Genomic DNA, 15,609 nt, shown 5'->3' with positions numbered 1-15,609 from the left:
TAGTAGGTAGGAGATGGGGGTGCGGCTTGAGGTGTAAGTATTTGAAATTTTTAATTGTTACAAGAATATTCAGTAGGATATAAAATAATTTCTGAATTGAAGTGCTTAAAAACCAAATGCATCAAGGGTGATTTGAATGTATTTGGTTGATTTGTTGAATACACTTTTTTAGTTCTGTTGTGTATACTGCAGTGTATACATTTTCAGAATACACTGTGCCTTCCAAGCTACTTTTTTCTGAAGAACAAAAAATATCACCTCACCTGAAAAGCTCAAAAATATAGAAATCTAAGTTGCTGCTTAAAACATACAGTCATGTTTTTGCAGAGCTGCGTTATGAAGTTTCACACAGCCAAGCTTTACAATAATTTAAAAACATGTACATAAATTTTATCGGTACATTAGGTAAAACAGTTATTTATACTGAAATCAAAGTCTCCTGAAGTTTTGAAATCAATCTGTTACTAAAAGGATTATAATTCAGAGATAAAAAGTTGATCAATGTCTTCTTATTCAATTATTTAACCCTTATATTTCTAATCAACTCTTGATACATCATTATAGGCCCCAGTTTTATCAGAATTTGTAGTATTAGAAGGTGGCTGTTTTACTTTTTAACTAACCAAAAAATATTCTGACCCAAGTATAACTGTTTTGCAAAAACTAATCCTACTTACTAGGTTAACCACACTGATGAAAATAGGTAGTAAAGGATTGCTGATTGTAACATTGTGTGCTTGGAAGAAAGGAACAGCCTATACATTAAATAACAAAGTATTAAAGATACATCCATTTTTCAATCTCTTGATTTTGATATCTATTTTATTAATTATAATTGCTTGCAGTATATGTGTGTCAGCCACCGGGCAACCCCAGTTCACTTGTGACATTTCCTTGGTCTTTCTTTGCAGAAAGCCAACCTACAGCTTATTAAACATTGCATTCACTCATTCACTATGTGCAATGCATCTTAACCTTGATAGAGTGAAGCCAAATAGAATTCAGATAGGTTTTTTAGGTTTTAATTTTAATTTAAATTTAATATTTTTACCTTGTGAAAGATGCAGTTAGATTTTACAATCATCTTCCGTACTTAAAAGGACAGCAAATAGAATGAAAGAAACATCATTGTGAAAACAACCAATCTCAACCAGCATCAAATAATATTCAGTAAAGTATTTTCAGAGGTAAGCCTGTCATGGGATGCTGGAGAGAAATTTTATAGACAGGTTTCTTCACACTGAGCTGAAAAATGCTTTGCGTTCCTGTCATAGGCATACTAGATACAAGGACATCTTGGAAAATAAAGTCAAGGTATGTAATATCCCTGGATAATGGGAGAGATTATTAGGATGTAATGCGGCAATATCCTACATACCAGTGACTCTTAAATGGAAAACAAGCATGTAATGAGAAAGCAAGAAGATTGCAAACCAGCTGCAGCAACCAACTGACTTGAAACAAAGCGTCCTACAAAGTAATGAGCGTCTGAATAACGACAAATAATAAAACTTTTGAGTTCTTAGTCATTCTCAAAATATGTGAATTTGGTTGTTAACTCTTAACTATTGATGTTGTAGCTTGTTGTATATTTAACTCTGTAATTGCTGAATAAGGATATTTTGTACTATGATTCTTGCATTTTCAGATCAGAAACAAATTGCTGAAACTCCCTTTGATGAAAGCTCTTTCCAGTGTTCAGTTTTATATCTATCCGTAGCATTTGATGTGAACAGGAATTGATGTTTCTAAAGATAACCATCAGAGGGCAGTAGTTAAATCAGTCGATGGAACTGTACCATCATTCACTTTATTTTGTCACCTTTTGCAATATAAACCATAACTTGAAACTCTGAAAAGTTTTTTTATTCACAATATATCTCCTGTTTGCTATCCATTTTTGTGCAATATTCTTTGCTTACATTGTCAGTCTTTACTTTCTAAGAAATGTGAATAGACAAACGATGTCTGGAAGTATGCATTATTTGAAAACTGCTAGTTTCTTTATATCAGTGTGAGGTTATTACTACAAACATTGTATTTAAGTACTCAGTCAGTATGCTGGAATACCATTTAGACAGAAATTGAACTGTGTTAACAATTGAGAAGTTACATTTCTTGCAGTTCAACATTCCCTTTTAAATCACTAAAATTTGCACTTTCTTTTGCCTTTAGCAGATAGCTGATTTGTCTTGAATGAACTGGTTGCTAATGTTGCAAATATATTAGAATATATTAGAATGAAACAAAGAGTCCACTGCTCAATAAACTCAATGTTAATAAATTATTTATTTTCTTTGAAACAGAGAATCTTTGCACCTCAAAACCCTGTCTTAATGGAGGCACTTGTATCAGTAATTGTATTAAATGTAGAAAGTGTGTATGCCCACCCAACTGGCAAGGAGTGAACTGCAGCAAAGGTAAAATATTCTGCAATGATCTGTTAAAAAACATCTTGTAAGAGCAATGCATCATGCTGGTAGTTCAACAAAATTGGAATAAGACCATTAGTGGAGATTTTCCTTCCCTGCTGAAGCACATGCAATGGCAAGAAAGGTCAGAGCCCATAATCAACACTGAAGTCAGTGGGTTCTTAGGGTTAAATGGATCAAACAGTATGGGAGAAAGTGGGAACAAGATACTGAGCTGAATGATCAGCCATGATCAATATGAATGGTGAAGCAGGCACTAGGAAAGCAATGTGAACTATACAGAGGCTGGCAGCCTCCAAGTAATTACAATGAAGGAGCGTTAAGAAAGCAAGTGGCATAAGATGCATCTTGTGTAGGCGTGTGAGCTATGTGTGTGTGTCCCTGTGCAAAGTCTTAGTTGTCCCCGAGTCCAAAGTAATGTGTTAAAGGATGATGTGTGTGAGTTGGCTCAAGAGCATGCATGATGATGTGGTGAGCCAGGTGGCTGTAAATGTGAATGAAAATATGTCAGATTCTGATGTCAAGAAAATCTTTCCCTTCAACTTTCACACTTCTAACAGCAACTTCATAAGCTTGCAGTTGAGAGGCAGCTGCATTATTTCCATGTATTTGTATCTTAGTAAAGACCCACTCGTTTTATTAAACACCACTTAATATTCTCCACTTGTTTCCTGAAATTACTCAAATGTAAGTCACAGCAATACACCTGCTGGCTACAGCTTTCTGAAATTTGTTGCAGCAATCATTAAACTGTTTCTTCACAGATGTAGAGTCAATAAATGTGGAGCTGGAAAAGCACAGCAGGTCAGACAGCATACAAGCCCTCTTCACTGGACTATCCTTGCATGCTCTATGGTAACCATCCTCCCTAACTTTTCATCCACACCATTGGCATTAGCCACCAAGCTCACCACATCATCATGCCTGCTGTCGGACCAACACATACACACCCCATCACCCTTCAACATGTTAATACAGTGTGGAGCTGGAGGAGCACAGCAGGAAGGTGTAAACGCAAAATGTCGACTTCCCTGCTCCTCTGATGCTGCCTGACTTGCTGCACTCCTCCAGCTTCACACTGTATTGATTCTGGCTCCAGCATCTGCAATTCTTGCTATCTCTCTTCAACATGTTACTTTGGAGCTCAGGGACAACTAGGATTTGCACACTTCTGGTAGGATGCTTTACAACAGGGACAACACACACCTCATGTATCTGTATGGGTGGAAATACCAAATACAAGGGACCTAGGTTGAAAATGAGAGGGGAAAAACTTAAAGGAGATGTATGAGGAAAATATTTTATACAGAGGGCAGTAGATACCCGAAACACGCTGTCAGGAGAGGTGGTAGAAGCAGATATAATAGCAAAGTTTGAGAGGCATTTAGACAGACAGATGAACAGGCAGAGTAGTGAGGGATACGGACCATGAACAAAGAAGAACAAAGAACAAAGAAAATTACAGCACAGGAACAGGCCCTTCGGCCCTCCAAGCTTGTGCCGATCCAGATCCTCTATCTAAACTTGTCGCCTATTTTCCAAGGATCTGTATGCCTCTGCTCCCTGCCCATTCATGCATCTGTCTAGATACATCTTAAATGATGCTATCGTGCCCGCCTCTACCACCTCCGCTGGCAACGTGTTTCAGGCACCCACCACCCTCTGCGTAAAGAACTTTCCACGCATATCTCCCTTAAACTTTTCCCCTCTCACCTTGAAATCGTGACCCCTAGTAATTGAGTCCCCCACTCTGGGAAAAAGCTTCTTGCTATCCACCCTGTCTATACCTCTCATGATTTTGTAGACCTCAATCAGGTCCCTCCTCAACATCCGTCTTTCTAATGTAAATAATCCTAATCTACTCAACCTCTCTTCATAGCTAGCGCCCTCCATACCAGGCAATATCTAGGTGAACCTCCTCTGCACCCTCTCCAAAGCATCCACATCCTTTGGTAATGTGGCGACCAGAACTGTACGCAGTATTCCAGATGTGGTTGAACCAAAGTCCTATACAACTGTAACATGACCTGCCAACTCTTGTACTCAATGCTCCGTCCAAATGTGCGTAATCCAAAAGGATTGGTTTAGAATAGCATCATGGTCAGCACAGACATGGTGGGATGAAGGGCCTGTTCCTGTGCCATACTGTTCTTTGTTCCATTTCTCACCTGTGTGCTGCCTCTCATTCACGTTATTCCAAATACAAGGCATCAACTTTCTTACATTGACAACACTCAGCTCTCCTTCACCAACATAACTCTCGTTTCAGCAATAGTAGAAAAATTATCAGATTATTGTCCACATCCAATGCTAGATGGGCAGCAATTTACTCCAGTTAAATATTGGGGAGATCAAAAGTATTAGTATTGGTCCCCATTACAAACTGCATCCCATAGCTACCAGTTTATTTCTTGGTGACTACTTTGGCCTGAACCAAACTGTTCACCATCATGGGTCAAACTTCAATCTTAGATTTTCTTCTGATTGCATATCTCTGCCGTCACCAAGACTATCTATTTTCAACACTGTGCTACCAATAGACTTGGCTATATCAATGCAATCCTGACTAGTCGTCAACTTAGAACCCTTTGAAAAGTTGAAGCCAACCAAAACTCTGGTGCCATTACCCTTATCCTTTTCATGCATCACCCCTGTATTCACTCACATTAGCAACCAAATCAAGCAGTATTCCAATGTAAACATTCCTTGTTTTCAAATTCCTCCATGGCCTTACCTGTGCCTATATCTGTAATTCCCTCCAATCACACAACCCTGCAAGATATCTGTGCTCCTCTAATTCTCAATTCTTGAGCATCCAGATTTTACTTGCTCCGTTGTTGGGATCCATGCCATCAATTGCTTCATAAAGCTGTTGTGCAGTATTTAGGAATATTTTGTTACATCAAAGATGCCAATTAAGTTGTTGTTGTCCATTGAACAGGTGGCACAGCAAGTCACTTGTTTCAACTTTCAACACAGTCTAAGATGCTAGCAGGAAGTGAAGAATAATGGAGATACTTCATATCCCTGCGACAGAAATAAAAGCAAATAAAACTTCACGTCATCATCTAAATTTAGAAATGTTCAATTATTATTTTAATTATAGTTTGCATCTTTGTGTAATTTACTTAGCATCATCTTATTTTAGTTTGTATTATTGTGTTGTAAGTGACTTTTTAATGAAATAAGCTCCCTTCTTTAAACTGTTTTTTTGTTACTTCTAATCCAGTTTTAATTTTTGCTTCATAATTTGTCCTTTCTTTAAGCAGATGTGGATGAATGTCTTTCAAATCCATGTCCATCTCGGGCAAAATGTGTTAATAATTTGGGCTCCTTCACTTGCAAATGTTACCCTGGTTACTACCTTGAGAAGGGAACACGATGCACTTTGGGTAAGAAAATGATTTGTTTCTCTGGAGAAGCAGTTCATGGAGCCCTTAGCTTCTGTCATGCAAGAGATATTAGAAATGAATTTTAAAAAGCTTAAATTTGCCTTCACCTGACTTTTCTATGCTGTCCTTATTAGCCAAACCATTTGCACAGCCACACAAACTGCAACATACTTCACCTTAAGAGAATCAGAAGATCACAGAATTTTGGAACAGGATGCCTGTTTGTAAGAACTGCTCATCTAATCCTGCTTCCCAGTAGTCCTGAATTTTTTCCTCAAGTAGTTATTCAGTTCTCTTTGAAAATCATAATTAGACCTGCCTCCACTGCATTTTCAAGGCGTTCCAGATCCTGTGAAAATACTTTCCTGATGTGCGCTTCACTTGATTTGCCATTCGGCTTGTATCAATGTCTTTTGATTCTAGGCTCTTTTGCCAATAGTCTTTTTCCTACCTGTCTATTTTATCCAGATCCTTTATTATTTTGGATACCTCTATCAAATGTCCTTTAAATGGGAGAACAACTCCAGCAACTCCCATATCTGAATTCACGTTCCTGGAACCATTCTCATTTTGTTTGTCCTCCACCTTTACATCCTTTTCCAGCATCCACAGTATTTTGCTTTTATTTGACTGATTTTATATTATATAGTGTGTGCTGCCTTGTATCTTGTAAAGGTGTGGTTCTTTAGGGGCTTAATAGTTTAGTGCATCTGAGGGTAGTCAATTTCTGGTCTTATATGAAGAGTCTTGTAGATTAAATATAGCTGATTGCATTTCTGCAACTATTTAGAGAGTATAAGAATGCACTCTATATTACTAGGAAAATTGTTAGGAGAACTGAGCCTTAGGTCAGTTTGGCTTCAGTGGCTGGCTCAGCATTTATCGCCCATTCCTAGTTGCTGTTGTGCAGGTAGTTGTGAGCTGCCTTCTTGAACTACTACAGTTTATTTGATGTACTTGGAGCCATAGAGCTAGTAGGGAGGGAGTTCCAGGACTTTGACTCAGCAGCAGTGAAAGAATGTGATATGGTGCCGAGTCAGAATGGCGTACATCTTGGAGGGGAACTTGCAGGTGATAGTGACCTCAAGTATCTGCTGTCCTTCTCCTTCTCAGTGGTGTTGATTAAGTGATAAGTCATTAGGCAGGACACCAGCAAAAATCTCCTTATTTTCTCTGAATAGTTTTTTGAGTATCTTTGTAGACTAATGTGACTTGATTTAACATCTGATAGAATGCACCTCTGAATGTTGCTCTGAAGATTTGAAAGTAAAGCCATATCTGAATAATCTGCTTTTCAGTTTTGTATAGGTAGTTGTTTAAATGTATTCTGTTTTTTATTGTTCCATAGCAAGGACCTTTGCAGGTATTTTCTACAGTGGCAACAAATCCCGTGTTTCAAGAATGCAGGATCTAGAAAGTGAGATTTTAAAAATGGTAAGTTTGGCTTGAAAAACACTGATGACATGAATATTTAACAATCTCTGAAACACATATTTTTAATAAAGGTACTTTTAAATCTTTTTTCTCTGTTTCGTGACCTGTGTTGGTTAACATTGCTTATCTAGGTTGGTTATACATAATTCTATAACTTGCCTCTGTCTTGCATTGACTTTTGAAGAGCCCTTCCATCTTGATTTAATATATTTAAAAATATGAAAGGCAAGTTTGTAAACCACCAATAAAAAATGAAATATGCTATTTACCCACCATTTATGTATGTGATCAGAGTTTGCTGTATTTAGCGTGACGTGCCTGCCTCAGTAGACTAATGATCTCATTATGCAATGGCATCTGGTACTATGTTGAAAATATGCTGTCAGCAGCTTGGCAAGAAGTTGTCGGTTAGTATTCTCTCCCTAATGTCTTTATACCATCTTCATGTTTGCTTTTGTCTCAGTCTTTTCTTAGACAATTCTTTATGCAATAATTTTCCAACTTGAATTTGTTTTTTTTTGCTTTTTTTGTTCTTTCCAACCTTAGGAAAATGTTATGAGGTTGAAGATGTTGCCAAGTACTAAAGGTGTGAGGCAATGAAGTTGGCTAAAGTATTGAAGCCTGCCTCAGGCATTGCAAATTTCATATAAAAATTACATGAAAGAATTAGTGATTGGGGGAGGAACTCAACATGTAGTTTTCTTCAAACTTTAAATATCTGAAGGAATTTATTGGTGTGTTTTGTAACCTTGGTAGCATTTTAGCTTGACTTTCTATATATGTACTTGCCAAACAGAATGGTATATTTCAATTGTCTAATATAACTTAGACTAACCAAAGAACTAACATGTCATTAAATTACGGTGGAGCTTAAGCATGCAAGCAATGGGCCCAGAAGTATACATTGCTTTGTGGCAAGCAAACATGTGGTTAGAATTCCTCCATCTCATGTCAATTGATGCTGCAGCTGTTTTTAGGATAGGAAATAAAAACTTGGTGTTTTACTGGATTTATTTAATAATTACATGTAAAATAATGCACAAGTACTGAGGGCTAGAGACTTTAGAATACAAGAATTTAAAATTGTCACCATCTAACTACCTGAGTTTGCATTCCAAGGTGGTGTAAGTGGTGTTGGGTGTGGGGGGAAGTTATGTTGGAGTTAGATGTGCTGGGAAAATCACGGTATCAATTGGAATATTGGTTTATCAACATGCTCCCGCATCACAGTCATTTTGAGGGAAGAATTATAAAAGTGAGGCAGTTCCTGATGTTGCATATGTGATGGAATGCGCAGAGAAGAGCTCATTCATTGGCACACAGTGGCCATTACTTAAAAAGAACTCACAGTCTTTCATGTGGAGGCATGGGGGCATTTGTGCAAGGATAGTTTGGGCAAAGCAAGGGTACCAGGCAGTCATTCCCTCATTGCTTGTATCAAGCAAGACCATCACTGGCCATTGGGCCCAGCTGTTTTGGTGGTGACAAATTGTGATGAGGAGCACTGTGCCAACACAAGGGCAGGGAGGACATGAGCATGTTATGCTCATTATGCTGAAGACTCAGCCTCCTAGATATGTCGGAGCAGCAATGCTGCTGGAGATTGCATCTGTTGAAGAAGGTGGTTGTTGATTTGTCTGTCCTCATGAGGGTGAACCTCAAACCTCAGTGGGCACATGGGCTTAGCCTGCCAGCAGTTTGCGAAAACAGCCATGATTGGGAACATCTTTGTCTTATTTTGAAGGATGGCAGTGAACTTGTGGGGCACTTCCCTCAACAGGCTTGGCCTCTGGCAACATTGCAGCTCTGACATATCGAGAAAACCAGGTCTTTAACCTATTTCAAGAGCAGCCACCAATCATAACACCAGGAGGGTAATAATATCCATGTCTGAAAGGAGACCAGAGTACAATGAGTCTCTGTTAAAAGTTCAGAAATAAAAACAGAAATTGCTGGAAAAATGTAGTGGGTCTGGGAGCATCCGTGGAGAGAAAGGTGAATTAACATTTCGGGTCCACTGACTCTTCTTTTTTTCTCTGGTTATTTTTTCATTCATGGGATGAGGGCATCGCTGGTTGGACCAGCATTTATTGCCCACTGCTTTAACTTTGATAAGTTAATAGGGCTGTAATCCTGTTGAACATTGTGAGGTTTTGATTTTAACGTTTTTAACCTGACTTGAGTTGCACCATTTGCTGGGGTGCTTCTTGATCTCTGACTCTCTAACTTGACGCCATTCCCTCTGACTAGTCTTCTGATTTGCAACCTTTCTAGTTATTTATCCATGGGTTTGGGGCATTGCTGGCTGGGCTGGCATTTATTTCCCATTCCTAGTTGCCCTGGCAGTTTGGTGGTGAGCAGTCTTCTTGAAACCCTGCGGTCTGTTTCGTGTAGGTAGACCCACAGTCATAAAATCAGAAGCAGGGGTGTTTGCTGGTGATTGCACAATGATCAGCACCCATTCACAGCTCCTCAGATACAGAAGAAATCCATATCCAAATGCAGTAAGAGAGGTAGTTCTAGGATTTTGACTCAGCGACACTGAAGAAATGGCAACATGTCTCCGAGTCAGGATGGTGAGTGGCCTAGAGGGGAACTTGTAGATGGTGATATTCCATGTATATGCTAGCCTTGTCTATTTAGATTATTGTGGCCATGGGCTTGGAAGGCGCTGCCAAAGGATCCTTGGTGAATTTGTACAGTGTATCTTGTAGATAGTACACACTGCTACTACTGAGTGCTGGTGGTGGACAGAGTGAGTGTTTCTGGATGTGATGCTAATTAAACAGACTTTGTCCTGGATGTGCCAAGCATCTTGAGAGTTGCTGGAGCTGCAGTCATCCAGGAAAGTGGGGAGTATTTTATCACACTCCTGATTTATACTTTGTTGATAGTGGATAGGCATTGAGAAATCAGGTGGTCAGTTACTCACTGTAGGATTCCTAACCACAATATTTATTTGGCTAGGCCAGTTCAATTTTTGGTCAGTTGTTACCCTCAGGATGCTAATTGTGAGAGATTCAATGATGATAATGCAATCTATGTCAAGGGTCAAAGGTTGGATTCTGTCATGTTGTAGATGGTCATTGTGTGGCAGATTTTACTTGCCACGTAGCAGGCCAAGGCTGGATATTGTCCAGGACTTGTTGCACCTCACCATAGACTACTTCAGCGTTTGAGCAGCTGTGAATGATGTTGAACATTGTGCAGTATTCACTTTTAATTCGATAATGGTCTCTCCCTCTGACAGTTGCTGCTCCCAACTGGCCCAGCCTGAACTTGAACTTTATTGAAATACCTCACTGCTGCTGGTTCCTTTGCAGGTTGCTCCTGCTAATGGTCCAAACTAGGTCAATTCCTTAAAGTGACAATGGCACATGAACAACAGAACAGTGGGAATTGTATAAACCCCTGCTATAGTGAATCAAGTTAATAAACTGAAGTAGATCTTACATCTCTGAAATGTTTGACTGAATTGTGTTTTTTTTTCTGCAAGGATCCCTCTGTCAATGCAATCACTGGAGGTGAGAAATTGATGGATATTTCAGTCTTGTACATGTTTTCCAGTTTGCACTATCAGTCAGCACACTCCAGCCTGTTGTAGTAGTTAAGAGGTAGAAAAAGGGTTACTCTGGAAGGATTACCATAAACTTGGAGAAGTTGCCAACTTCAAATCATTATGAAGCTTGGGTCCAAGGATAACATGTTTCTGAAAGGGAGCCAATTCATGTACTATGTTTGAATTTCAGTGCCAATGAAAATGTCATTTAGACTTGAGATAGTCTCTGGGTTTGGTTCAGGAATCTATCTTGTTAAGAAGAGGTTTTTTTAAATCAAGTATAGCTATTACGTATTACATATGTTTTGTTTCTTTTCCCATAGGTTAATGCATCTCTTTTTTCTCTGAATGGTTACTATGCATCTGTCGTTGCAGATTTAAGGTAAGATAAAAGCAAACTGTATTGAATTGTTAGAGCCCCAATGCAATTTGATAATCACATAAATATCTCATGAACTTTAACTAAACTGGGTGACAATACTAACAATTTAACATGTTGTTTGCAGTGAGACTGAAGGCAGTGTGTCTATCTTGAACATGTTTGTACTCCCTGCCAATGTGACAGCACCTGAGGTACTGAGTAGTGTGCAAAATTACATGGAGAGTTGCAGATCTAAGACTGGAAGCTGTCAGTTTGTTCTGAATTATCAGCTATCATATAAAGGTAAAGAAACAGCCTTTCATGTAGCCACTATTACAGTTAATCTTCTACTTTTTAGTTGTGATCACTTAACAATAGATTAAATGCTAAATTAATCCAATAAACTTAGATCACCAATAACTGCCTCCTATACTTAAACCTAGAATAACTGTTATGGACAAACTTCTCCGAACCATGTATTTCATGTTTGGCAGAAGCAAACAACATTGCATTTAAAATATTTCATGGAAGTATTTGGTGGAGTAATGCAGTGACAGTATGTATGGATATTTCTGACCTCCCGAATGAATACTTAGAGGGGTTCTGACACAAGAAACCTCAGTCTAATATACTGTAACTCTTTGTACCTTCAAAGCAACAAGGTAAATACTTCACCTTCTCATGCCAGCCATGTCTCCAAGTGACAATAAGTTGTGATAAATATAAAGAGTTTAGTGTTGTTGGCCCTTGCTAACTAACATCAGATTGAGACTCCCAAATCATTTTTCATGTAAGATCTTCAGTTTCAATTTAGATTTGATGCAAAAGCAGACCCCAGACTGAAAAGTTGTTAGACTCCACTCAAATCCCGTGTTTAAGGAATTTACAAAACTTCCATATCTTTCATTTTATAGAATTATGGAATGGTTATAGAACACAAGGTCATTTCACCCATCATATTCATGCTAGCTAGCTAAAGGAGCAACTCTCTTAGTTCCTTGCACTGTAATTTCTCTGAAGCCCCGAAAGTATTTTCTCTTTAATTGATCATTTACTTCCCATTTGAAAACCATAATTGAATGTGCCTCTTCCACACTCTCAGGCAGTGCATTCCAGATTCAACCTCCCTGCTTCCAAAAAAAAGTTTCCTCATGTTACTGTTGCTTTATCTACCAATTACATAAATCAGTGTCCTCTGGTTTTAACCCATCTTTCAATGGAAATAGGTTCTCCGTTTTTCCCGATTTACCCTATCTAAATACTTCATGATTTTGAATACTCTTATAAAATTTTCTCTCCAGCTTCTCTCCTTCAAGGACAACAGACCCAGCTTCTCCAAATTATAAATGTAACAAAAAATGGTAGAATGGTTATAGCATAGAAGAAAGCTATTCAGACTGTCAAACCTATGCACTGCTGTATAACAGCAGCTCAGCTATGGGGTCATTTCTTCAAAGCTATGCATTTTTTTCTCTCTTCAGTACCCATCCAATACCTTTTTGAAAACTATCCTTTCTCTGCTCCTATGATGCAGCTTGGCCTGCTGTGTTCATCCAGCCCTGCACCTTGTTATCTCGGATTCTCCAGCATCTGCAGTTCCTACTATCTCTTATTGAACAAGAGGTCTTTTTTATACTCATGAAGTTGATACTTAGCCTGGCAATTAAGCTGGAAATCTTATAGATCTATTTTGGAATCCATGATTAGTTGCATTTCCAGGGTGGCAATAACATGAGCTAGCTTTAGGCTATGTGCTGGTTAATCATATTTCTTGAATTTAACCTCAAGTTACTTCCTTGCCACAAAAGCATGAAAGTTCTATTGCCCACAACAGCTGTCTTTTTGATCTCTTTAACTATAACACGTTATTCTGTGCAGCATGAATAAAACCACAAATTACATACACTTAGGATTGGGCTCTGTAAATGTTTATCACAGGCTCTCGTCCTCAACATCTCTCGTTGATGGGCTAAAAGAACAGAGTTTCACTCCACTATAATAAAGCAAAGGATTGCAGATGCTAGAAATCTGAAACAAAAACAGTAATTGATGGAGAACTCGGCAGGTCAGGCAGTATCTGAGGAGAGAAAGTAGAGTTAACATTTTGGGTCCAGTGACCCCTCTTCAGACCTAGTTCTGCAATTTTTGACTTTGTTTCAGAATTTTACTGCATCCTATTTTAAACTCAGACTTATACCTGTGCACTGTTTAATTGTTTCTGTTGAGGTAAGTTAATCCTCTTTCAAAGCTATCAAAACAAAAATGTACTAAGATTGCTTCCTGCCACAAAGCTGCAATTTAAAATTCTCATCCATCAGGTCACTCAAGAAATAGTATTGACATTTTAATGTAAGGTATCACTTTCCATCCTCATAGTGTGTTCAATATTTTACAGAATGAAAAATAAAGAATATGGCTGTTTCACAAGTGTTAATAGTATTCAGTTATAGAGTTGAGGTATCCAGGAATGTTATGCAAGTCTGCTATTGTTGCAATGTAAGATGACACCCCGTATTTGAACCTCAAATAATTAATAATAAATTTGTCTTTATGATTCTAATGATTCATCTGTGTAACTCATTTATAATTTCAGTCCTGTTGACTATTACTTTGTTCAGTTGGAGGTTATTTGCATTAATTACCATCCTTGATTTTAATGGATTTGTTGAATTCTGGATCAGTGAATGCACAAAAGAAGTGGGGATTTGAAATTAACAAATGAAATTCATTGAAATTGACAAGTAGAATTTAGAGATTGAAATTAAATATGGATTACTAATTAAATATTTTTTTTATTCACAGCTGAAAAGTTATGTAGCCTGAAAGTGCCTGAATGTGACAATGCAACTGCAGAATGCAGTGATCATAATGGAATTGCAGACTGCCAGTGTAAAGATGGCTACTTCAAATACAATACCATGGATCCTTCATGTCGAGGTGTGTTATGCTAACAGTTGAATCACAACAATGATTATATGCTATGTTTTATGATGGTAAAAATCTAAGGGGAAGGCTGTTGTGGCCCAGTGGTAGGGTCCCTACCTCTGAGCTAGGAGGCAGGGATTCAAATTCCACCTGTTCCAGAGGTTTGTGATAGCATATCTGAACAGGTTGATTGAAAAAAAACCTAAAAAACCTAAAATGCAAAACAGCCAGACAAGGGTTTTTGTGATGTGGTAGCAGTGCCCCTCTGAACCAGGAGACCCTGTTTCGAGTCTCATTTGCTCCAAAGGAATGTAATAGGTGTCAATGTGTTTCTGAACAGGTCGATTAGAGAATATCTAAAAATCTAGGCAGAAAGATAAGCTGTAAGGAGGATTCAGAGAGGGTGCAAAGAGGTGCAGCCAGGTCAAGTGGCTGGGCAACATAATGGCAGATCAGGTATAATGTGGGGAAATGTGAAGCTAACCTCTTTATCTGTAAGAATGGAAAAGTAGAATATGTTTTAACATGTATAAAATTTGCAAATATTGATGCTCTGAGAGATTGTGGGTATGTTTGTACCAGAAATGCATTGTGGACGTCCCTAAAGTATGATGTGGAGGTGCTGGTGTAGGACTGGGGTGCACAAAGTTGGAAGTCACACAATACCAGGTTACAATCCAATAGGTTTATTTAAAGGAGCAGTGCTCCAAAAGCTTGTGGTTTCAAATAAATCAATTGGATTATAACCTGGTGTCATTGTAAATTCTGACTTTGTCCCTATACCAGACAGACTGCAACGGTTCAGAAATGTGGCTCGCAACCACTTTCTCCAGGGGAATTAGGGATGAGCAATAAATACTAACACGCAGTTATAGAAAGCAATTATTAAAAAGGCAAATGGCATGTTGACTTTTATCATGAAGGCATTTGAATACAACAGTAGCCTTGCAATTGTACAGGCCTTCGGTAGCATCACACTTGAATACTCTGTGCAATTTGGATCTTCACTTTAAGGAACGATGTACTTGTACTTGATGGTGTACAGTGAAGGTACATTAAATTGGTCCCTGGGGTGTGAGAGGCTGAATAAATTGGGCCCAGCTTCCTTGGAGTTTAGGGGAATGACAGCTGATCAAACTGAAACATACATGCTCCTGAAGGGGCTTGATATGGTGGATGCTGATTTTTTCCATTGATTGAAGAATCTAAACCTTGAGGATTCATTCTGAGGAAAAAGGGCCAATCAATTTAGGACAGAGACAAGGAGCTATTTCTTCACTCAAAATGTTGCGAATCTTTGGAATTCTCTACCCCAGAGGGTAGTGGATGCTCTAATGCTGAATACATTTAAGGCTGAGATAGACTGAGTTTCATTCCCATTGTGAGTCCAGGGATGTGGGGAGTGGGCAGGAAGGTGGATTTGAAGCACAAAATGAGCCATGATTGTAATGAATGGCAGAGTGAGTTCCACAGACCGCATGGTGCACTCCTGCTGCTTTTACCTGC

The 15,609-nt window shown here is 38.5% G+C and overlaps 1 protein-coding gene across 5 annotated transcripts in view; it reads left to right on the top strand.

Annotated features, from left to right (window-relative positions):
- heg1 (heart development protein with EGF-like domains 1) overlaps window positions 1–15,609 on the top strand; it is a 127,351-nt gene that overhangs the window by 99,162 nt on the left and 12,580 nt on the right. For 3 of the 5 annotated variants that reach the window (XM_020526793.2, XM_048599328.1, XM_048599327.1), the window contains 6 exons: window positions 2,307–2,420; window positions 5,702–5,824; window positions 7,173–7,258; window positions 11,141–11,199; window positions 11,324–11,481; window positions 13,981–14,115. In XM_020526793.2, coding sequence (XP_020382382.2) covers window positions 2,307–2,420; window positions 5,702–5,824; window positions 7,173–7,258; window positions 11,141–11,199; window positions 11,324–11,481; window positions 13,981–14,115 — 675 coding nt within the window. The remainder of the gene's footprint in view (window positions 1–2,306; window positions 2,421–5,701; window positions 5,825–7,172; window positions 7,259–11,140; window positions 11,200–11,323; window positions 11,482–13,980; window positions 14,116–15,609) is intronic. The other 2 variants (XM_048599325.1, XM_048599326.1) reach the window with 2 other exon arrangements.

Source organism: Rhincodon typus, chromosome 7 (genome assembly GCF_021869965.1).
Source record: "Rhincodon typus isolate 14 chromosome 7, sRhiTyp1.1, whole genome shotgun sequence".
Lineage (NCBI taxonomy): Eukaryota > Metazoa > Chordata > Chondrichthyes > Orectolobiformes > Rhincodontidae > Rhincodon > Rhincodon typus.
This window is presented reverse-complemented; position numbering and strand designations above follow the sequence as displayed.